A 24,525-nucleotide genomic window follows, 5' to 3' on the forward strand; every position below is an offset into this window, starting at 1 on the left:
TGGAGTTTTTTCCATACCCGCTGCCAACCTTTGCCGAAACAGAAGCTTTGCGGTAACCTTTTTTTTTTTTTTTTTTTTTTATCTTCATAGCTTAAAGTCGCTGCCTTTCGTTGATTATTTTTGCATGACAAGTTCGATAGGTTTCCAAATCTGTTTGTTGTTGTTAATTTCATCCTCAAGTTGTAGTTTAGTGGTAAAGGTGTTAACTTTGAAAAGAAAAATAACATTTCCTTGGCTGATTCGTTCGATTCTGCGTTTGAAATCACATGTCGGATGGTTGTTAAAGTTTCCAGTTTGTGTGTGTTTCATATTCGGATGCTCATGTTGAAATCTCAATTCCCTACGTTTGCAAAGTTTGAAGATAGCTTGAGGATTTTTTTTTGCTGGCTGAATTCAAATGAGGTGTGATTGTTTTTGCGCATGAAAGGGAGTCTGCTGCAATGACGGTTGTCGGCCCATTTGCCGCAGCCTTTCTCTTGCTTTCGGATGATGAAATTGCAGTAGCTTGATCACCTTGTTATTTGTGTAGTTGGATGTCGATTTCCAGTAGTAAAACATTCAAGTTAGGCATCCTAGCTGAAATGATAAAGCTGCGGCAATGATCCAATTAGGAAATGCAGGAATGTTTGCGATTGTTTCTGGTTTGCTTGGGTCGGATTTTAGCATGAATATGTATCATTTCTGATGTATCTTGAATCTGAAAGTTTGTTGGAAATTCATGATATGAGCTGCAGAGTTGCAGCAACAAATTGGAGATTGTGGCTTTTCTCTGTTTTGACTCTTTTGTTTAGCATGATTAACTGCTGTATGTGATGTCGGTCTTATGGAAGCTAATCAATATTGAGCTGGGAGTTTGTCTGAGTTGTTTGGGTAATTGGTGAGAAGCTTTGGCAGAAATTTAGCAACCAGAAATGGAGAAGGTTTCATTCGGTTCATGGGCTGGTTGGAGCATATGTTTTTGCAACTATCTTTGCTGCATTCTTGCTGTTTGTTTTTTGATTTCTTGGTTTGATTTCTATCCAAGGGGTTCATGAAAACTGAACAAAAATGATTGAGTTGAAAATTTGTGAATGAACAATGGAATGTAGGAAATGTTTTGATGGATTTCGTTTAGAGTTTTCTTACCAAAAGCTTCACAAGTTTGTGAAAGTGATTGCAGAAGCATTGTCTAAAGAAGAAAGCTACGTGATTGCATGCTTATGCATGAAGTAATTTCTACAAATTGAACTTTGATCCCCCAAATCCCCTCTTGATCTACTAAGGCCCAATTACATTCAAATTTCTTGCAATTAGATCCTAGGATAGTTGCAATTGGAACCATGGCTTGACTTTTTCTTTGCTATTTGACCTTTTAAAATTCCTTGAACATTTTGATTGGGCTTGCATGGTTGATTAATTTTCGCAATTGGATCTCTTTTGTGTGATTATGCCTTGATATGTTTTTTCATGTGAATTGTGGACAATGTTAATAGAATTCTAGGATCAAATCATGAAAGTTTGGTAGCTTGGAAGCATTGGTGGTCTTGATTTTGTTTGATTTAAATTTTGCTTAGCTAATCTTGTTTCTAAAACTTTAATATTTTTCCATTTCTTCCTTTCGTGATTTTTTTGCACTTGATGGCGATAGATTCCACTCTCAGCATTTCAATTTAGCACTCCATTTTAGATTCTTGAGGCTTTTTATTTGAGACCGAGTTTTGCTTGCACATGCATGGTCTATTCCATATTTAATTTTCGTTTCATGCTCAATTTCCATTTGTTTGTGTTTAATGGTTGTTTCGTGTGATTATTCGATAATTTAAGTGGTACCTTGACCTGTTTATTATTTTGGAGGGTAAATTAGTAATTTCACTACGTTAGGGCGTCGCTTCAAGGGAGGTACACTCTATCCCTCATTTGCACTTCATTTGACCCTACGTGCTCCTACGTGTTATGTGAACATGCATGTCTACTTCGCTTTCCTTACCTCCCTGCGTGCATTTACTTGCTTTTTACTTTTATTTAAGTTTTTATGGGGTATGTGTACACCTCTTGGCTTGTAATAGATAGTGCTCGGAGAGCATCTGGTCCATTCACCCTTTCCCTTTTATGCTTTTATGGGGTATGTGTACACCTCTTGGCTTGTAATAGATAGCGCTCGGAGAGCATCTGGTCCATTTCCCCTTCCCCTTGGTTGCTTGTTTTTGTTGCTACATGTTTAATTGCTTTAGTAGGCTCTTGCATCTAGTCGAGCATGCTAAGTGCTACGTGCTACGTGTTTACGAGCGTTTTGGCATGTCTACTTGCTTTCATAACCATGAATGAATGGAATGGATGAATGTACGCCACCACACTAGTCCAATGCTAGTTGTGGCTCATTAGGCCATCCCTTTTTGTTAGTGCATATTTGCATGTTCACTACATGTCATGCATTTTTCTTAGTTTTATCATTTGGCATGCTCCTCGAGCCCCTTTTCCCTCATTTTAGGATTTTTTGCATCTCATGCTAGTTAGGGTACATTTGCGTGAGAGTCCCCTTAAATACGGGATATAGACGAGTGTGGCTTTTTCTAAAGCCTTAGCACGCTTGTATCCTCTCTATAAAAGGGCAAATTGAGTCACGATTTAGGTCTCCCCGTACCCAATATGCATACATTCCCTAGGATCATGCATCCACTCTACCATTTTTATACTCTTATCACACTTTCATTTTTTCCTCCTATCTTGCACACGTGCACCTTTATGTTTCTTCACTTGCACACGAACACTTTTATCATCACTTGCACACATGTACTTCATATTATCATTTCACATACCGTACCTTGCCCACTCACGTGCACATTTTCATTTACATATTTATTGTTTTTTTATTACTTTTTTCAAACTCATATCCTCACATTGCATACATGCATTCCATTCATTTGCATCCCACTCGCATTATTCGTGACTTCTTCAAAGGATCGTTATTGGGCTTCACAACTAATGTGATTGGCACCACTCAACCTTTGAAGAGAAATTTCCCCCATGTCCCCCTAGGTCTAGGTTTTTGCATTCATATAGACATATCCAACACGCGATACATACCTTGGGTAGAAAAATTAGGAAAAATTGGTTTAAGTCACGCAATTAGCCTTGGCTAGGTCGAAGGGGTGACTTGGATTTTTATCCTTGCCTTCCCCTTCGTCAAATGTGACCCCCGATCCCTCTTTTGGTTACGTAGACCCAAAAGTTCTCTAAAAGGGTTTATTTACTTTTTTCATTCAAAAACAAAAATCATTTTTGGGTGACTTGGTACACCCTAACTCTATACCAAGTGGCGACTCCATTTTTCAAGAAACCCTTTTGAACTTTGTTTGGCCAAAATCGTCGCATTCTTAAGTCCCATGGCCTTTTACTTCTCATTTCGCACACGTTCACATTCCACTATACACACACTACACACAACATCACACACATCACATTCGAAAAGTGGGGCGCGACATCATTCAAATGCTTTTACATAAGTCTGGAACTTAAGCTTACATTTCAAATTGAGAAGTTAACTGGTTTTAGCTTGGTTTTCTCTATTCAATAAGTGGTGACAGCCCTTCCATGGTTATCAGTTGTATTATATTATTAACAGGAAAAGAAAAAGCAAAAAACTGAAGGATTGAAGAGAGTGAATCAGAAGTTCATCTGCACCAATTTTTTCAAAGTGCAGTTGAACCCCTGAAGAAATTTGGCAACCAAAATAAAAAGTTGATAGATTATCCAATCTCTTTAATACTGATAGAGGAAAAATTTAGACAAAGAAAAGGAGTAGTTACCTTTAGGATGAAAGGTTGCAGAGGAGAAGGTGGAAGAAGCGTGAAGTTTTTTGTCACCAGTATTTTTGTTTTTCCTAAATAAAGGCACAAACTTTCCTTCATTCTTGATCATTTGCCAATTGGTCAACAATAAGGAAAACAAAAGGACAAACCTATATCCCTAGCAATGGTATTAGCTATCATGAGCAGAATAGATAAAGATGCAAACTTAATAAGTTGTCAGAGATTTTTCTTTTGACTGTCGATAATTTCTCAATCAGGAAATGAAAATGAATACAAAAGGACAAAGCACAATACCATGGTTGAGATATGATAAAGAGTACAGAAGTAAAAAAAAAATTGGATGGATAGCCATAATTTAGGGAAGAAATTCGTCAAATTGTTGACTGAGTACTGGAGGAATTCAACTGGTACTTTTCTTGGTCTGAACCAGAAAGAAAAGGAAGGGGAAACAAAAGCATGGAAAACAGAGAAAAAGAGAGAAAGCAAGAGGAAAACATTGGCTGGGAACAAAAAGGAATAGAAAAGGACAAACCACAAAATCCAATAAGGAGCCGTAATTTAGCGAAGACAATCGTCAAATTGTTGACCAAATGTTGGAGGAATTCAACTCGCACTTTTCTTTGTCTATAAACCAGAAAGAAAAGAAAAGGAAGGAGAAAAAAAAGAATGGGAAGGAGGGGGGAGAGAAAGAGAGAGAGAGAGAGCAAGAGATTGTTGACAAAGTGCTGGAAGAGGTCAATTCATACTTTTCTTTCTTTGTTTTGGATGTACGGATAGTAGGTGGACAACCCGTTTCTTGGCCACTGTCTCTAAAAGCTGTTCACCTACTTCTCTGCTCCTACTTTTCCACCGAAGAAGAGTAGTTGAAGAAACGGGAAACAATGAAAAGGAAAGGAGGATAATTTGAGCTAACATGCCGGAAATAACCCTTAATAGTAACCTACTATTTTGAGGGGATGTTATCTATGGTAGGGCAAAGTTGCAATTAGATGGTAAAAGACGTATGATCCCCTTATCAATAGTTAACTGTGCAGCCCAGGAGTTAAATTTTGCAGGGCATTGTTGGCAAGACATCTACTACAATAGACTCCTTCCCCAAAAGCAGCCACGTGGCCCAATGTGGGAGTAGAAGTCTTGACTTTTTCTATATATGTAACTAGAATGGTTCTGGCTGTGCAAGGCACAGCCAATGCCCAATCTATTGTGTTACAAGTATTGAAAAATTCCTTGCCACTCTTTATTTTTAAACTTGGGCACGATTGTATCTAATTCTTATTCTAAATTAGAAATAAATTACCCATTTGAAAAGGTTCAAAATTCTCATCAGACTAAATAATCATTCATCTAAATCCAATAACACAACCAATTCCCAACCTATTGTGTAGAAAATATAATTCAGAGCACCTAAATTATAAGTAGTGACAATTCTTATGTAGACGTATATAATGTAATAAGATGTTTACCATAGCTCACGCCCACCTATTAAAATTGAAGAAGTGTTGATCCTAACAATATTAGCTATGAACATTATTTTTTATTTTTATTAATTGAAATACCAACCTAAATACTGTTATTATTTGCTGTTCTTTTTTCTTTTTAAGTTTAAAAATTTTTTAAAAGCATTTTTAGGCTAGAGGATTAAAGTTTTACTTGAAAAGAAATCCGATATTAGAGATTCTTGTAGAAAATTTTATTAAGTTCAATGATTTTGTGGTATAATTGAAAAACTTTTGTGGATTGCTTGCATCATTGGTCATCAGGTTGTAAACATAGCATGCCAAATACGTTTACGGGCAAGAAGTGGAAAATATTAAGTGCGTAAATTATTGCTTTCTAGCAGTAGCATCTCTCCAATGAAAATCAAAATATCCTATACTATGTTGCATTTGTAAATGTTTAATCAATAAGAGTAAGAATAAAGAAGCAAAGGTAGAACCTTACTTTTTAAATGAAATTACATAATATCCTTTCCATTTAAAAAGTATAAATTCATACACCTTTACAATGAAGATACCAGTTTCTGGGGATTACATTCATTCACCTTCAGCTTAGAATATTATTTTTCACATGAAAGAAAAGGAACATTTGTACAACAGAGAAGAAAGTGTAAAAATGGCTTTCAGTAGAATGATTGCTTCCATGGCACCTAGCCATCTGTAAAACAGAGAACAAAGAACACATATTGCTTTTAGTAGAATGGTTGTCCCCATAAAGAGAAGTTATTCACTTAATTTCTTAAGAGTTAGAAAAGGGGAAAAAAATCTTACCTTCAAACCAACTTCAAGTAGAAAGAACAGAATTCTGGAGAAGGGAAATTCAAAAAAACCCAAATCCTCCAATACTCTCCTACAAATTTTCCATGTCGTCAGTCATAAAATAAGAAGAGAAAAAAAAAACTAAAAAGCAATGCATTGAATGTTTAGAGAATGAAAAAAATTACTCAAGAACTTATTTTGGTCATTAGAGTAATATCGAAAGGATCAAAACATGTCGTAATCATCATATTTAAAAATGGGGCTAAATTTGTATTAAAAGTTTAGAAGAACACATTCAGCTACACTGAAACTAATAAAATAGGAAAAAAATGAATTTTGACGATCAAAACCAAGACTCAAATTTATCTATAAAAGTCAACCAAAGAAGAAAAGCATCCCCATGGCTACAAAGTCGGCTGTAGTTGGGGGATAATATTCCCCAAAATGCCATCCTGTAAGAATTATCTATAAGATGAATCCGAAGGCTACGCATAATTTGGGGAAAAATTTGTTGATTTTTTGGCCAAGAAGTACAACCTAATCTAACCAAAAGTTCCCCATTTTCCTCCTTCCAAGTAGAATTATCCTGTGGGTAAGCAAATTCTGAGCAAGAAATTACAAAAAAAAAGAGTTTATTTGACATTGAATAAAGGAGAAATCGAAACACATCATAAAGCCCTAGAATTGGAAATAAGAAACTCCCTATTTGTAGTCAGTATTGATGCTTTAACATCATCTAAATCAAAGTCCAAAGGAATATATATCATCCAAAAAAGCAAGTAGAAATGAAATATTGGCCGGCAATAGAAGAATATAGTAAAAAAAAAAAGTAGTAGTAAAATTACATATTCTACAAAGCATGTCAAGAATTTCAAATTCCGTTGAATAGAAAGCAATTTTTATTGACAATAAAAAATTTCCAGTTTGGTAAAGAAAATGCACCTCTGGATTGCTAACTGAAAGTTGAACTGGAGATGCGGTATGGAAAACACCTTCACATCCCTCAACTATTGCATCAAAGGATCCCTCATCTAATAAGTTTGCCGAGAACAAGTGAAGCCTTTCCTTTGCTCCAGCAAGTGATGCCAAATGTCGAGTCTTTTTTGGATCATCTGTGGCATACTGGCATGATTGCATCAAGGAGAGGTTCAGACAACTATGTTGTAAAATGATGGGCTAAAGTTGTAAAATGAAGTGGAAAGGAAGTGTTTTGCTTTCCTGCCACATCGGTGCACTTCCATCTTTTTGTTTGACTTTTTGGCTTCTTGTCTTCCACAACAGAGACAAAGGAGAACCAAAGTAGAACTAATGCCAATGACCGCTTTCTTTGGTCAGGGAAAAGAGGGACGGGAAAGACAGAAATAAAGCAAAAGGTCATTCACAAAAAGTCACAAATAGCCCTCAACAGTTGGTTACTGTTTTGGGGCTAGTTATTTCTATCTGGGCAGGGTAGTAATTTCATGTGAAAAGACAAAACTGACCTCAATAGTGATATACTATTTGGAGAAGTAATCACCGCTCCTGAGACATAAACGGAAGAAAAAAATTCTCCCTCCCTGATATCGCCACGTGGATCAACTTGAGAGTAGAAATCTTAGGTCTTTATATATATGTAAGATAAGATAAGATAAGATAAGATAAAATATTACAACTTTTTTGTTTTTGTTCTATTTTATGTTATTTCAATTTTTGATGGGCACTAGCACAATTTCAAAGAAATCATGGGAGATCTTCTATAATTGCCGAAAACCTAAGAATAGATAATATTTGAATTTTTTTTTAAGATTTGAAAAGATATTTAACAAGTTCAAAATATCTCAAAAGCATTCATTTACAACTAGTATTCTCGTTAGTTCCATAACCTTCACCTATGTTGAAAATAATTTGATTAATCTCAAGCTTTAAACTAAAAAGGTAAATTCATGAAAGTATATTACAACTTCTTTTTTTTTTTTTGGTTCTTTTTTATGTTATTTCAATTTTTGATGGGCACTAGCACAATTTAAAAGAAATCATGGGCGGTCTTTTATAGTTGCAGAAAACCTAAGAGTGGACGTCACTCTAATTTACTGAAGCACCAAAAGACACAAGGAGTCTTCAAAACGCGCAAGACTCGTATACCATCACACCCCAAAGAAGTTGAAGAAGATATTTATGCTTTTCTGCAGGAGCTAGAGCTCATTTCATGTTCTTCATTTCGATCCGGAGCCTAGTTTTATGTAATTTATGCTTTTCCCACGGATCGAGCATGTAGATTCAGCTCAATATTCGCGTTCTCGACCCTAATCAGGTAAAATTTCAAAATACTGAAAAACCCTAATTCATGTTGTGTTGCCCCGTGGTTTTTGGCAAAATAGTTCTAATTCGCTTAACATACCCATCAAATGTATTTCCTTTTACGATTTCATATTGTTTAGGCTATTATTGGATCATCTATTGTTCTATTGAGAGAATATATTAGGCGTATTGCAGGTTTACCTGAATTGGGTTGTGATAAATTAATTGTTCATCGTTTTAGGGTAATAATTTATTTGATTTGAGATGATATCTACTGTTTCGCACTTGGTTTTGGGGGTTTTGCATTTTCGTTGCTCAGCGGGTGATGTTAGTTGCTTTAAAAGTAAGAATTTAAGTTAACGAGTAGAAATTTGTTGAAAGAATGTGAAAATGGAGAAAGGAGAAAAGATTTGGAAAGGGAAGTGATTAATTTCAAGTAAGGCAGTCTTTGGGCTTTTTAAGCTTTGATTCTACGCAGACCTATGTTTCTGTTCTCCTTTTTCGTTTTTAATTTTCAAAGGTGACATTTTATCCTGAGATTTTATGTTTTCGTTGGTGCAAGTGATCTGATAGGAGACTTCTGTTTTGCAGTTTGAGTGAAATGGCGAATCCACCTAATGTGGAGCTGGAAGCGGCAAAATTCTTGCATAAACTTATTCAAGACTCTACAGATGAGCCAACAAAGCTGGCAACAAAGCTTTATGTGGTTTGTATACTCTTTTTATAAGATTTAGACACAGCTTGAATATTTTATCTGTTTCACGAGTATGGGGATTTGGAGTCTATGCTAATTTCTGTCCATGGATGATTTTAGATTTTGCAACACATGAAATCTAGTGGGAAGGAGAATTCAATGCCCTACCAAGTAATATCTAGGTATTTGTCTTGAGCTTCTTCCAAATCTGTTATGCTGCCTACTGCTTCCATGAATTGAGCTTTTCATGCCAAAATTCTTAGTAGTTTTTCATACTCCATCGTCGTGCATGTTTGGTACGTCTTATTGCTGCTTTGTCCATTTCTTTTGGGTGATTCTTCTTTTTTATAAGATATCATTTCTGTTTCTGTTTGGGTAAGTATAATATATTTATGCTTGTCAAAAAGAAAGGGCATTTTCATTGTGTATAACATTCTCTCAAACTTGGGATTAAAATGAATATTGAGGCTGTAACTACTAAAGTCATCCACTGGTTTACAATTGAACATGTACTACTAGTGACGATCTTTACAAGATTTTTTATTTTTTATTTTAATTTTTTTGTACCTGCAGTTAACTTATCATTGGTTTCAATGTTTTGTTTTTATTAATCCAAGGGCCATGGAGACTGTGATTAAGCAAAATGGCCTTGACATTGAAGCTTTAATGTCATCAAGGCTCCCTCTCGCTGCTGGACCACAAGCAGGAGAATCTGGATCATCCCATGTTGCAGGTACTCCCACAGTTAAATTGGTTGTGCAGTGTGTATAATTTCTAGTTTTTTTCTGAGAGACCATTTGGCTATGCTTGATTGCAAGTTTTGGAAAATTAGAAATTGTACTAACTGCTATACTTGTTACCTGGCTAATGGGTATTGTGAATTGAAATTTTCTGAGTGAAATCAAAAAGGAAAAGATGAAAAAGCAGCTGTGTACCCCACCAAATTTGGATGATTTGGTGTTATTGAGTTGAAATAAAAAGTACTTAAGTAATTTTTTCTCCTCCCCAGTTGTATCTTCATCTCCTCCCCCACTTCTTACCACCATTTTTTCCCTGGCCTCTTGCAATTGTCCCCCTCCCTTCTTCACTACCCCTTATTTTCTAGGCTCTCCGCTGTTGCCGTGGACCCTCTTCCTCCACAACCCACCAACCCACTCTAGTTGCTGTCATCCCTAAAGCCCCCTCCTGCTCATCCCCTTCCTCCTCATCCTGCTGTGAGTTTCCTGAAACCCCTAGTGCTATCTTCCCCCTCTCGATTGTTACTGCCTTTCTCCACCATCCCCCTGAAAAGCAAATTTTCGATCTCCAAAGTCCACTACTGGTTGATATCTAACCTTCACTTGTACTGTTGTCCCTGTGCTGCAACTTTAACTTGAAACTTGGAATGGTTGTGTGAGATTTGCTGATCCAGTTATAGTCCCCAGTTTTGTGAGTTGCTTCGTGAAACCCCCAGCGCTACCTTCCCCCTCTCGATTGTTACTGCCTTCCCACCAACCCCCTGAAAAGCAAATTTTCGATCTCCGAAGTCCACTACTGGTTGATCTCTAACCTTCACTTGTACTGTTGTCCCTGTGGTGCAACTTTAACTTGAAGCTTGGAATGGCTGTGTGAGATTTGCTGATCCAATTATAGTCCCCAGTTTTGTGGTGGCAGTATTCAGTTGGAAGAATGATAATAGAAACTATTTTAGTTTGATACCAATTCTTTCAAAAACTGACCAAACATTAGTTATTTTGATGATTCTATAGGCCCAATTTATACTGATTCTTTGTATATGATTCGTACTATAATGTCTATTCCCAGGCCTAAACCCCAAGCACTGCATAAAATGATGCATGTGTTGGTAATGGAATGGCTGTTTTTATAATGCTTGGTGGTTATGGTACTACAGGTTCTTCACAGAGGACGGGGGTTATAAAGGACCCCAAGTCAAGCTTGACTGCAAATGAGATGTCTAAAACTGATTCCTATAGCTCAGGCGTGTCGCTTGTTGGTCCAACTGCTGCTGGGCATGATATATATCAAGGATCAGCCAATATGATGGGTAAGGACTTGTGTCTGCTGATGCAGCTTTTTATTGGGCTGACATGGCTTTTCTATTTGTAAAATGTTTCTGCTTTAAAATAAATGTGGGAGAACATGGTGTAGAATGGTATCAAAAGAGTTAAAAGGAACCAAAAAAATCTATTCAAGAGAATCAATTAAACACTAAAAAAAAGGTTACATATTTGCTAGTGACTTGTAACTACTTGATATTGCTAGGAGCTTTTAGGATCAAGGAGGAATAAGATGTTACACCATGCATCCATGCTTTAGAATGAGAAATTTGCAGTTAAGTTGATGTTGTCTGCCCTGTCTACACGAGTTTCCACTGCAACATGTATGTATTAAGTACTCAAGAGTGAAAGGCCATTTTCAAAATTTGAATTCCACAAGCAAATGATATTTTTCCGGCCCGAATCACAATTACACCCTGAAGAGAAGATGTATTAATGACTAATGAAGCTATATTAACAGCTGGAAGATTTGGATTGCACCAGGTCTTATGGATTAAAACAATAGAAGTTACAATGGAGGCATCTAGGTTTACTTGTTTCTGGATGCTTATGGATGTAATCTGACAATAAAAGTTGCAATTGCAGTTATGGAATCTTTAGTGATAACGAAGATTAATGTCTTCTTCGGCTCACTTTCATCTCTTACTGAGCACTCAAAAGACTTTCATTAATTGCTGCTGCTCTTCACATCCTCTTCCTGTGAAAATTGAAATCTTTTGGTATTGCTACCTCAAGTTTGAACTCTCATTCCAAAGATCTTTTGGCTGCTACGCTTTTGATACATAAGTTTGCACCTAGTTTTGTCCACGAAGGTGGATTGGACACACCAATACTATTTGCAGCTTTGCAAGTTGTTGATCTTTGCATCAGTGACCTGCCTGCTCTGTCTTTGTTTAACTGGTGGTCATTTCCAGAGAGACAAAAAGGTGAAAAGTCCCCACCAAGGTGGCACAAGTAGGCTGTCTGAGATTGTCATATGTTGGTCTTTTTAGACCATTTATTGTTTAATGCTGCTTTTGAATTTCTTTCAAATAGTATTATCAAAATTTGGTGCAGCTATATTCCATTCTGATTGATTAGTTGTCATTTTTTTTTGCTATCAGTTCCTGTTTGTTTTGGTGTCTTTTGTTTTTTTTTAGCACCTATTGAATCTAAACTTTCCATTGAGGTTTCAGGTTGAGCCAGGTTAGACCTGGACCAAGTTGGTATAGAATCTAGTTAACTTTTTGGTTGCAAGAAACTTGATGTCGATAAGATGTTAGAATTCTGTACATTTTGTTGAATTTTGTTCTTCTTTCCTTCAAATTGATGCTAATTGATTTGTATGCAAAAGAATGAAGCAGAAAAAAAAATGGATGATATTCATTTACGTATCTTATTACCAGTTTGATGCTATTGATAGTAGGCAGAACTGATGTTTCAGAGGTGTCATTGTCAACTTATAGTTATGTCTGACATGGTGAGGCATTTTCAGGTGGAGCTGGCAAGGTACGTGGACTGACACCTGGTGCTACTGCTTCATATCAGCCAGTAGAAGCAGGGATGTCAGTACCTATGCAGTTTGCAAGTTCTTCATTTGCTAATCAGGGTTTTGCTGCAAAGATGAATAAGGATGGAATGGAAGCTTTTGCAGCTGCACCATCAATGGATCTTTATGCAGGCAAGAACATTGCTGGAAAGATAATGGAACATGAAGGAACCAGTCTACCTATTCCTAATAAGTTAAATCAGGTATTTTTTTTATTTATTTTATCATGTTTCTTTAATTAATTCTATCATCTTTTTTGCTCACAGAATGTCTCCTATGATGAGAAGTTGTCCGTTTCTTCTACATATATTTTTGGTATATGAGTTTCAATTTTGTTGGCTTTCGTTAAGCTGCGGACAGTATTAATTTAGATGTTGTCATCAAGTCTCAAAACTCTCAGGTTGTCACGGGTTTATTGAAAGAAAATGACACAACAGCATGAATTTTGTAGTTGAGCTATTATGTTCCAGTTATATATCCTTGTCAATGCTAACTGTAAACAGTGAGTTTTTTTTCTCCATCCTTTCCTGGAAATTGCCAGGTGTGAAAATTAAAATTGAAATTGTAAACTGCTTTGGTTGCACAAGCTTTCTAACCATATGTACAGACAGCTCTTGATTGTAGTAGACAGCATATTTAGTACTGGAACCGGTCACTAACAAGCTGGCTGGCTTCTGGTTCTCCATCCTTTCCTGGAAATTGCCAGGTGTAAAAATTAAAATTGAAATTGTAAACTGCTTTGGTTGCACAAGCTTTCCAACCATATGTACAGACAGCTCTTGATTGTAGTAGACAGCATATTTAGTACTGGAACTGGTCACTAACAAGCTGGCTGGCTTCTGGTTGGTGTTTATTTGTACTGTACAAGTGTTTTGTTTTCTGTCTCCTGAGTCTTTTTCTGGCTCCAAGTTGAGCAGAATGTAGTAGCGGAACTTCTTTCTAAGATGAAGAATACAGTCTCATCTTTTCAATCTCCAGCTGTGATTTGAATTTTCTGGTGCTTATTTTCCTGTTTATCTTTTTAGCTGTAAATGAAATGATCAGCAGTCTGCTTTGTCAAAATTTCTGCTTTTAGTGGTACTAAATTTTTCTTTGACTAGAGAAGTGCATAATTGTGGTCTATAGATTTAGCTGGAATATGATTGTAATGTATCACAGGGGGCAATTCCAAGTAACGTTCCAGAAACAAGTATGATACCAAGTTCAGCTTTAAGAGATACTGGAAAATCTCCTGTTGCTCAGGCTCCTGTTTCTGGCTTGCCTTTTAAGGAACATCATCTGAAACAGCTTAGAGCTCAATGCCTTGTGTTTTTAGCTTTCAGGTGAAAGTTGTGCTCTTGTATTTTCTCTAGCTTTTCTAAGAATAACATCTTCTGAAGGCGTTAGATTCTTGAAACCATATAATTTTATGCAATTCTGATTTCTATGCGCAGAAATGGTTTGATGCCGAAGAAACTTCATCTTGAAATTGCTCTTGGAAACTTCTTCCCTAAAGAAGGTTGGTAATACTTATTATCATTACAGTGGTCTTTCTAACTTAAACTAATAGGCTGTTCTTCAGAAGGAGCTCGCAAAGAAATGATTGATCATAAAGGGAAAGAGCTGTCTGTTAATGAACCGACAACTGGAGTGCTTGATAACACAAGGGGTGCACTTTCTACAGGGCCTCAAGCAGGAGGAAATTTTTTAAAAGATGCCGATAATAATGCAAGCATGAAGGAAGATAAAAGTGGTTACCATGCCATGCCATCTGAACATGCTGAAGATAGCAGACAGCATTCAGCTTTAAGAAGGAGATTGGAGGCTGAAATGCCAAAGCAAGAAACATCAGAATCACAGGCATCTTCACTCAGAGGTATACAATCTGATTCTAATTCAAGGAGTATACCTGTTAGTATTCATGAGGATGATTCAGGGAACAATCATCAACAAATTGTAATTTCACACCATGCTCCCTTAGTCACGGGGAGAAGTAAGACAATGAAGCATGATGTAAGTTTTTGGAATGGAAATGGATGCCAAATGGAGGCTTCAGGTCTGACACATGCATCACAACAACAAAGAAAAGAGAATTTTGCTAATCAATGTCAGAATGCCGCTGAAAGCAATGGTCTAGGACATCGAGATACCGATAGTGACTTGCCTAGTGTACCATTAAGGGAACAGTGGAAACCTATTTCAGGAATGGATGGCCAAAATAACATACTAATGCCGGTGAAGGATTCTGATATAGTACTAAGAAATGTTTTGCCAGGTGAAGTTATGCTTTTGACCTCAGTAGAATCGGATATAAAAACTACACTTATTTGCTATGTTTCTTAAAATTCTATGTTCACGATATTCTACACTTATTTTCTATGATTACTATGTTTCTTAAAATGAATATGATTTGATTTCATAAAGCCTGTCGTTTGTTGTCGGCTTGCTTTAGAGGATAAAAACAAGTAAAATCATTTTGAATCCATCTTTTTGGTTGGCACCTTTTTTGAAAACCTTTTGTTACTTATTGATGGTTACTCCTGAGAAAATGAAAATGCTTTACAGCACAAGAAACTGATACAGAAGAGGAAGATGCTCCTGCAAATGCTGATAGGCCTCCATCTCCAAAGTATACAACATCAGAAAAATGGATATTGGATCGACAGAAAAGGAAACTTCTCAATGAGAAAATGTGGGCATTGAAACAGCAGAAAACAGAGCAGAAAAAGATTGCTGTTTGTTCTGCCAAGCTAAAGGTGGGTGATAATCTTATGCTTCTTTCTTGATCATTGAATTTTGCAAAGATTTTGATGCTTGTATCTCTAGTAAACTTTTGTTATCAATAGGAAATTTTGGTTTAAGTTGCTATCATGACTAGTCTGCTGACTTATTAAGAAGTTCCTCTTTCGATGAAGATTTGGAATCTGGCAGTTTAATAGTAGTCTACCAGAACTTCAGAAGATTCCATATATTTTTCCTCGTGCAAAATAGTTTTGCCAAGACAATTAAAAAAGTCATACAGGATGCTAGATCATATCTCTCCGATCATCAAATGCCTGATTTTGAGGCTATAAATCCCATAATGTGCTAATTTTTTTGTTGATACTTGCATAATGATATTTTAGCGTGTAAGATCTTTCAAAGGACATGAAATATTCTTGTGGTAACTATCAGTTCTAGTGTATACTGGTATCTCCCCCCTTCACCCCTTGAAGTCTTTTATTGTTATTACTGTTGTTGCTATTGTTGAATCCAAAATGAGGGTATAATTGTTATTATTAAATCCAAAATGAGGGTATAAACCTTCTGGGCTGCGCTGCCTTTTCATGTGGATGCTCAAAAAACTGTGTGCTCAAAAAATCTTTAGAAATGACAAACATGACTGAATAAACTATGAACAATTGACATGGATGCTGGATTTTGATGACTTGCATCTGTAACAGCAGGATTAGTGTTGAGGTCATTAATAAAGGATAATGTTGAATGATTAAGTTATTGAAGAACAAAATAAAGAAGAATGAGGTAAGCAAAGTTAAGGTATCATGGTGGGTGCCACGTTTTTGCAATCATTTACGCACAATGAATGTTAAGTAGGTTTAGGGTGGTTAATGGTCATCATACTATGCCTTCTTTATTATTCTCAGTGGACTTGATTATAGAAAGACTTGCCAGAGTAAAGAAGTACAAGTCCATTGTCTTTGTTTTGGCCCAGGCAGTGGACTGTTCTCATCGTTGTAGGCAGTGTTGTTGACAGAGTTTAAAGCTTGAACCAGAAAAGCCTAAGTATACGGTCTTAGGAACTACATAGGTACTAAACTGATACAGTACCTCGTACATTTCTATGTTAGGATTATGTATCTTGTTTCTGAATGTGATAGATCAGTTTGCTTGTCAATTATTATTAGAATTACTTATTTTGGTAAAGAAACTTAAAATTCACAATAGCCACCGTCATTGGTAAGGTGCTTAATATGGATGTGTGGTTGATAGGAAATTCCTTTTTTTTATTCTAAGAATGTTTGATTGAAATTTGCAATATGTCATTGGCATGATTATGAATGAAATTTCTGTGAATCAGTTGCTGATTCTGTTCTTCGAGAGATGGTAATCAAGTTGGGTCTATAGTATGTCTAGAATGAATATTAAAATTTAAGGATCTTTGGATTTTCTGCTTGGAAATAAGATAGGTGCTAAGTTAGTCTTGCATGTTTCAAGTACAAGATCACAGTCTTAAACTTTTAAACTGTCCATCAGATTGTTCGATTGACGAGAATTTTGACTCTGTAACTGAAGAAACAGATGAATTTTTTGCAGAGGTCTATTTGTGTTTAGGAATGAGGTTTGATTCCTCTAATAAATAACGCATGGAAAAAACACTTTTTTTGTTAAAATTTTATTGTTCTATAATTTTATTTTGCCTTGTTTGTGAAAGCGTCAGCTTCTTTCCGTCAAAGTTCAGATTTGAGTTTCTGGGTATGTGTCATTTACTTAATGTTATCTGTTGTTCAGTGATAAAATGGGTTTTATGTCCTATTAGGTTAAAAATGTGTGTGACCAAAATTATGCATATATTGCAGGAAAGTGTGAGTTCATCTGAAGATATTTTTGCTAAAACAAAAAGTGTGATTGAATTGAAGAAGCTTCAGTTATTGGAATTGCAACGTCGTCTTCGGAGGTTTTTTATATTTCCATTCGTTATTCAAATTTCTATTTTCTTGTGGTCCTTTCTGATTTTTCTTTCCTTTCTTTTTATGGTCTTTTTCTTTTACTTCGTCCTAATATGCTTTGTTGACCATGTGAAACTTTATTGGGCAGTGACATTTTGAATGACTTTTTCAAACCAATAGCACCTGAAATGGACCGTCTCAAGTCGATCAAAAAACATAGAATTGGAAGGAGATCAAAACAACTTGAGAGGTATGAACAGAAAATGAAGGAAGAGCGACAAAAGAGAATTCGTGAGAGGCAGAAGGAATTCTTCAGCGAAGTAGAGGTTCATAGGTATGTAAACTGCTGTATGTTGAATCTTTCGCTTTTGTTTTTGGAGGATTTGGCTACTCAAACTGGTTCAATTATGTCTTTTGACAAACCAACTTCAGGGAAAGACTGGAAGATGTATTCAAAATGAAAAGAGAACGCTGGAAAGGTTTCAATAAGTATGTGAGGGAATTCCATAAGAGGAAGGAACGCATACATCGAGAGAAGATTGATAGGATCCAGCGTGAGAAGATTAATTTATTAAAAATCAATGACGTTGAGGGGTATCTTCGGATGGTCCAGGTATAGTATGGCTTTATTACGATTTTCCTTGAGGCTAAGATTAGGTTGTTGTACTTACTATGCCCGCAATGGACTTACAGGATGCCAAATCAGATCGTGTAAAACAACTACTTAAAGAGACTGAAAAATATCTTCAAAAGCTTGGAACCAAACTGCAGGAAGCAAAGTCAATCGATGTAGATGAGAGCAGAACAGCTACTACTGTGGAGAAAAATGAGATTTCAGTTGAGAATGAAGATGAAACAGACCAAGCAAAGGTTTCTGATTAAGATTTCAAAATGTTCTGATGTGGTAGAATAATTTATTTTTTTCCCTGGCTTATTTGTTTGTGATCCCATTTTGTAGCATTACTTGGAAAGCAATGAGAAATACTATATGATTGCTCACAGGTAATAATTCTAGCTTTCTTCTCAGAATGGTAGCAATCTACTTAGCATTTTGGTAATCCTTGACTTCAACTGTTTTGGTAGTGATAATGTGCAATTTAGCTGTCAAAATATTTGCATCTTATTTTATTCTGTACTTCTTTTACTGACAATATTGTATTTTGCATAGTGCATTTTGGATTTCTCAAGACTTTTATTGTAATTCTTCCAAGCTATAGGATATAATTTTATCGAGGACTCTTTCTTCTGCAGTGTAAAAGAGAATGTATTGGAGCAGCCAACCATTCTTGTGGGTGGGAAATTAAGAGAGTAAGTTATATGTTTTACCAGCATTAATTAACTTTATTGCAAGCAAGTCTATAATCTTGTTGGTTGCTCGGGATTGAAGCTTATTATCTTGGGCACAGGGTTACTTTAAAGCTCTCTGGTGTATGCATTGTTTCATTTTATTTTTGTTTTGTTTCAGATACCAAATGAATGGGCTTAGGTGGCTGGTTTCACTTTACAACAACCAATTGAATGGTATTCTTGCTGACGAAATGGGCCTTGGTAAAACTGTTCAGGTACAAGCAGATTTACAGAAGTTAATTTTTACTGTTCTTCCTGACAGCATTCAGGTCATGTCACCAAAAAATTAATTCTGCTATCTCGAGTCAAATCATGTACCAATCCTTCATTCTAAGAATCAACTATATTGGTTGCATGAGCTGAAGGATTTTAGTTTCAAGCAGATTATGGTTTTTGTTGAAGGTAGACTTTTTTGATGGGTCTACTTTTGCAGGTTATTTCTCTTATGTGTTACCTCATGGAGACTAAATATGATAGAGGACCGTTTTTAGTAGTTGTGCCTTCTTCTGTGCTACCTGGGTGGGAGTCAGAAATTAGCTTCTGGGCACCAGGCATCCACAAAATTGTGTATTCTGGACCACCAGAGGAGCGGCGTAGGCTATTTAAGTAAGTGTGAATGTGTTTCCTTTTCCTTTTTCTCTGATATTTATGTAGGCAAAAGGCTTTGCTTGAGGATTTCATGTTGTCCTTGACAGGGAACAAATTGTTCATCAGAAATTTAATGTTCTATTGACGACATATGAGTATTTGATGAACAAGCATGACAAGCCAAAACTGAGCAAAATACAATGGCGTTATATCATCATCGATGAAGGGCATCGTATAAAGAATGCTTCCTGCAAGTTGAATGCGGACTTGAAGCACTACAGAAGTAATCATAGATTGCTGTTGACTGGAACTCCGCTGCAGGTTTAATCCACGTTCATGTTATATGCGAATTATTTGTGTAGCACAAGGGTTTCATTTAGTTCATGCTCCATGGAATGCTACTACTTGCTTCAGTCATTCACTCCATTTCTTTTCTGTTTAATCTTTCTTTAAATGTCTCTATTCTTGTTTTTAATTTAATCCTATGTATATGCAGAACAATCTTGAGGAGCTTTGGGCACTGCTCAACTTCTTGCTGCCAAATATTTTTAATTCTTCAGAGGACTTCTCCCAGTGGTTTAACAAACCTTTTGAGAGTAATGGCGACAATTCTCCTGATGAGGTAAGCTTCTTTTGGTTTGTGGTTTCTTCTAGTTATCTCCAATTATAGCACTTCATCTTTTCATGCTGCTTCCTGATTTACTTAATCTGGGAGCTCCAGGTGTCTTGAAAGATGCGTCATTGTTTAACTTTCATAAATAAATGGCCTTGTAGTTCTGACACTTGAAGTTCTATTCCAGAGTTGATTCCATAAGTACAGTTTCCTTGTAATATTTGGTTCATAAGGGTGTTTAACCTATAGTGGTTGTTTTTGATTGTCATATAATATACTTCCAAGCTTTTGTTCTTTGTGCTCATCAGGCTTTACTATCCGAGGAAGAGAATCTTTTGATCATAAATCGCCTTCATCAAGTTTTACGTCCATTTGTCCTTCGGCGATTGAAGCACAAGGTTAGACCTATCTATTGTTACATAGGAATTTTCTGCTGTATGAGGTGTAATGTCCTATATTGGGATAGCCTGCATCCATTTGCTTCTACTGTATCTTATATCTGTGTGCCACCTTTGCATGGATTTTCTTACCAAATATGTGCTTTGGGCTTTCTTGTGATTCTTGGCATGCAAGGTGGAAATGTTGGAATGAGTTTAGGCATTTTGTTAAAAGCTTAGCAATCATCTCTATTATGCTTTGTGGAGAATGCATGGTTTTATTTATTTTCATAACATTTCTTCAGTGGTTCATTGAATGTGGTAGGTTTCTGACCTAAATACTTTAGGTCCAAGCTCAAAGTGTTTCATGGAGAGTTAATCATGTTATGTCAAACAAGTTTTAGGGAAAAAATGGGAGAGAGAAAAAAGGAGGGCAGATGGAGAATTGTCACTGGACTGAAATCTTCTGGAATACCGTATACTTTTCTGCAGGAGAATTTTTAGACACGGAAGAGAACTTTTGTGAGTTGTATATTAGGATACAGTAGATTTGAGTTCTGTGCTGGTAGACTGCACAATTTTTGTAGTTTTGGTGTGGAAAGCAAAAAATTTTGGGGTGGAAAGCAAAAAATTTCGCACGCTGCTCATAAATTGCAGCAGGTGCTTGTCCATGACAGCGTGCTCAACTTCTGTTTCTAATTATATGCATTAATGAACTCTGACGTGAAACACTTTCCTGTATTGAACTGTTGTACTAAGGCATGCATGCCTTTTTGTTGTCTTCTTTATTGAGGTGGTTTCTTAATTGTGTGGGCTATAAATTATGTATCTTCTACCATTTTTAATTCCCTCCTTTATGGGGAAGAGGAAGTTTACAATTAAGAATTAAATTGCATAAGCAAATATTGATATTGTTCGTATTGTCCTGGTAAAGTTTGTGAATAATTATCTTTGCCAAAAATGGAAAGAAACTATGTTTATACCAAGAGCTGACTTGTCATTATCATGTTCATTTATTTATGGTTCTCTTCTATATTTATTATACCTATTGGTCGAGAATAAATATCTATTTATTTTTGGCCTGCATCCAAAGGCTAACTTGCTTTGTTATCCTTGGTACTTTCTAATGCTATCTGTAGGTTGAAAATCAGTTGCCTGAGAAGATTGAGAGATTGATTAGGTGTGAAGCATCTGCCTATCAGAAACTTTTAATGAAGAGGGTAGAAGAGAATCTTGGTGCAATTGGAACATCAAAGGTTTGTTCTGGTTGTACCTTTTTTATTTTGTGAATGCTATTATGCCGCTCATGATCAATGTCTGTTAAGTACGTATGATATATATGCTAAGTATGCATATGTATCTGTTAAATGGTCTAGGCAGTGTCAATAAGATGGATGGATGCCCTGTTTGTGAGTGAATAGTAGCATGAATGGCGATGGCAAGGTTGAGACGGCATGCATACTTCAATGTGAAAATAGATTTACAAAAGAAAAAGAATTTTATGGGAACTGAAGAGATAGGATAATTGTTGATGAAGAATTATTTATATCTTATGATTACTTTAAAGCCAAACAGATTGTCACCTTATTCTGTGATATTTGGACTTCCTCTTCCCTTGACTTTTAATTAGAGCAAAAAATGTGCACCTGGTATGCTGAACCCATTTGATCAGTATTCTTATAGGTAGTTTATATTTATATTTAAATGTGCTTCCCATGGGCTTTTCATAGCAATCATCTTCATAAAATTATTTCACTGTATAACTAGGCCCGATCGGTGCATAACTCTGTGATGGAGCTCCGGAACATCTGCAATCACCCCTACCTTAGTCAACTTCATGTAGAAGAGGTAGTTGCTCTCTGTCAATTATGTCCGTGTTCTGGTAGCTATTGGTGTACTCATGGTCATTATTTTTGGTTGTTTTGAATTTGAGTCATGGTCAGTATGTAACATAAAAGTTGTGCAGTGAGCTGTCTTTCTTGTACAGTGCTTGGATAAGAAGTTAGGGGGCGTTTGGTAAGAGGGTATCGGATTCGGGGAATGGAATGAACCCCATAAATGGTGTTTGGTTCACTGGAATGGGAATTGAAATCTTGGAATGATTTCTAAAAATTTGGTGTTTCTCCATTCCCAAGTATTTTGGTGGGTTTTGTCCGATTCCCAAGTTTGATTCCAAGAAACAAATCCAATTACATATTTTAATTATACAATGATATAATTAGTATTTATATATATTATATATATTATAATTATTTAGTTAAATATAATTATATTCATATAATATATATTATAAATTTATTAATATTATATAATAATATATTTATAATATATATGTATATTTATAAATGCATATTATATGTGCATATGATTATAATATACACATGTATATAATATTAATAAATTATATAATTATAATTATAATTATATTTATTATTTTAAATACAATAATATATAATAATTACTATATCTAATATTAATATGCATTATACTTATATAAAATATGAGTACAATTAATATTTATATATTATATAATTATAATTATGTATTTATTTTATAGCGTTTGTATAATTATAATTAATTATATATATAATATTTAATTTAATTAGTTACAAACTTATAATAATGATGTTATTGTATTATATAATTATATATTATAATTATTTAGTTAAATATAATTATACTTATATAATATATATTATAAATTTATTAATATTATATAATATTATATTTATAATATATATGTATATTTATAAATGTATATTATATGTGCATATAATTATAATATATACATGTATGTAATATTAATAAGTTATATAATTATAATAATAATTATTTTAAATATAATAATATATAATAATAACTATATTTAATATGTAATATATATTATATTTATATAAAATATTATTATAATTAATATTTGTATATATTATATAATTATATATTTATATTATAACATTTGTATATTTATATTTAATTATATATATAATATTTAATTTAATTAGTTACAAACTTATAATAATAATAATATTATTTATATGTATTATTTAATGTATATTAATTTATGTAATATAATTAATATTATCCATTATACTAATAATTATACATGTTTACTAATAGAAATTATTAATTAGTTAGACTAAATTTACTAATACATTTATACTAATATATTTAATTAGTGAAGATTTCTTATATCCCATTTACAAAGAGCCAATAACTATCATTTACGATGGGGTTTATAATATATTTATTATATTCCATTCCGAAAGAGTCGACGAACCAAACATCAACTATAGTAATGATACACATTCCAGGTACTTGAACCAAACAAATGTATTGGAATGAATGACCTCATTCCAAACCCAAGATATCCGATTCTGAATCCGAATCCAATACCGATGTGCAAACCAAACGCCACCTTAATCTGTTTCTCCTTTTGACATTCTTCATGATGCATGTTATCATTGCTTGGAAGTCGAAGTGTTTTGTGTTCTTTAATTGATTTTGTTATAGATGTAGAATTTGGGCTTATCCAGAGAGAGAATCTGCTCTGCCGTAGATGTAGGAAACTCAATCGGCTAAGTCTAGTGTATAGATTATGTAACATTATTATGTGGAGATGAAATGTAGGTTGAAGATGTCAGACTAAGCTAATTGATGGAAATGTAAAACCATTTTTGTGCTGTCTTTTGTAATCTTTAGGCTGTGTAGATTGAGTATTTGGCAAGAACAGTTTTCCAAATACAAGTCTACTGGAACATACCCCCAAAACTCCAAATACACCTACCAAAAAATCAAAGAAATAACTATTAAAAAAAATCACCGCCCCTTTCTTCCTTCACGACCCCACCACTCTTTCCCTGCACCACCACCCCTGCCACCTTGTCCCTCCCTCCAAAAGCCCATCACCACCCCCCTGCAGCCACACCCTCGCTCTTCCTCTTTCTCCATCTTTCCCTCTTCCCCTCCTCTTCCCCACTTCCTCCTCCCTCCTCTCCTGCTGCTCCCCCCACAGCCACTCCTCATCCCTTGCCACCTTCTCCCCCACTCCAGATCTGGATCTGGGTCACTAGATTAAAGTACTTGACTCCTTGAAACCTTGTTTTGATATGATGAATTGTTGTTATTGTCAAGTCCAACACACACTATTTTGTCCTCATTTTTTTTTATATTGGTTTACACAAGGTTCATGACTGGATACCGAAGCATTATCTGCCAACCTTTATAAGACTTTGTGGGAAGCTTGAGATGCTAGATCGCTTATTGCCCAAACTAAAGGCAACTGATCATCGGGTATGTAGACATTTGCATATATTTCCTTTGACCATGGTCTACTAATGCTCCCTGACATATGTTTG

At 35.3% G+C, this 24,525-nt stretch overlaps 1 protein-coding gene and 1 long non-coding RNA gene across 6 annotated transcripts in view; one reads left to right on the forward strand and one right to left on the reverse strand.

The window, feature by feature from the left end:
- Positions 1 to 5,729: 5,729 nt before the first annotated feature.
- On the reverse strand, positions 5,730 to 7,386 carry LOC140021339 (uncharacterized). Its single transcript, XR_011825140.1, has 3 exons — positions 6,986 to 7,386; positions 6,056 to 6,134; positions 5,730 to 5,942 (listed from the first exon to the last, which is right to left on the reverse strand). It is a non-coding gene; the product is annotated as an uncharacterized lncRNA (long non-coding RNA).
- A 733-nt stretch (positions 7,387 to 8,119) lies between these two features.
- Positions 8,120 to 24,525, forward strand: part of LOC113718232 (uncharacterized) — a 31,011-nt gene continuing 14,605 nt past the window's right edge. For 2 of the 5 annotated variants that reach the window (XM_072053691.1, XM_072053688.1), the window contains exons 1-24: positions 8,120 to 8,333; positions 8,912 to 9,026; positions 9,135 to 9,196; positions 9,632 to 9,747; positions 10,906 to 11,058; positions 12,546 to 12,802; positions 13,758 to 13,921; positions 14,033 to 14,097; positions 14,161 to 14,853; positions 15,144 to 15,334; positions 17,156 to 17,253; positions 17,394 to 17,579; positions 17,678 to 17,858; positions 17,939 to 18,115; positions 18,204 to 18,247; positions 18,497 to 18,553; positions 18,711 to 18,807; positions 19,026 to 19,198; positions 19,288 to 19,501; positions 19,677 to 19,802; positions 20,102 to 20,191; positions 21,310 to 21,426; positions 21,938 to 22,018; positions 24,353 to 24,460. In XM_072053691.1, coding sequence (XP_071909792.1) covers positions 8,922 to 9,026; positions 9,135 to 9,196; positions 9,632 to 9,747; positions 10,906 to 11,058; positions 12,546 to 12,802; positions 13,758 to 13,921; positions 14,033 to 14,097; positions 14,161 to 14,853; positions 15,144 to 15,334; positions 17,156 to 17,253; positions 17,394 to 17,579; positions 17,678 to 17,858; positions 17,939 to 18,115; positions 18,204 to 18,247; positions 18,497 to 18,553; positions 18,711 to 18,807; positions 19,026 to 19,198; positions 19,288 to 19,501; positions 19,677 to 19,802; positions 20,102 to 20,191; positions 21,310 to 21,426; positions 21,938 to 22,018; positions 24,353 to 24,460 — 3,555 coding nt within the window. In that variant the 5' untranslated portion in view covers positions 8,120 to 8,333; positions 8,912 to 8,921. The remainder of the gene's footprint in view (positions 8,334 to 8,911; positions 9,027 to 9,134; positions 9,197 to 9,631; positions 9,748 to 10,905; positions 11,059 to 12,545; positions 12,803 to 13,757; positions 13,922 to 14,032; positions 14,098 to 14,160; positions 14,854 to 15,143; positions 15,335 to 17,155; positions 17,254 to 17,393; positions 17,580 to 17,677; positions 17,859 to 17,938; positions 18,116 to 18,203; positions 18,248 to 18,496; positions 18,554 to 18,710; positions 18,808 to 19,025; positions 19,199 to 19,287; positions 19,502 to 19,676; positions 19,803 to 20,101; positions 20,192 to 21,309; positions 21,427 to 21,937; positions 22,019 to 24,352; positions 24,461 to 24,525) is intronic. The other 3 variants (XM_072053703.1, XM_072053694.1, XM_072053698.1) reach the window with 3 other exon arrangements.

This window comes from Coffea arabica, chromosome 1e (assembly GCF_036785885.1).
Source record: "Coffea arabica cultivar ET-39 chromosome 1e, Coffea Arabica ET-39 HiFi, whole genome shotgun sequence".
Lineage (NCBI taxonomy): Eukaryota > Viridiplantae > Streptophyta > Magnoliopsida > Gentianales > Rubiaceae > Coffea > Coffea arabica.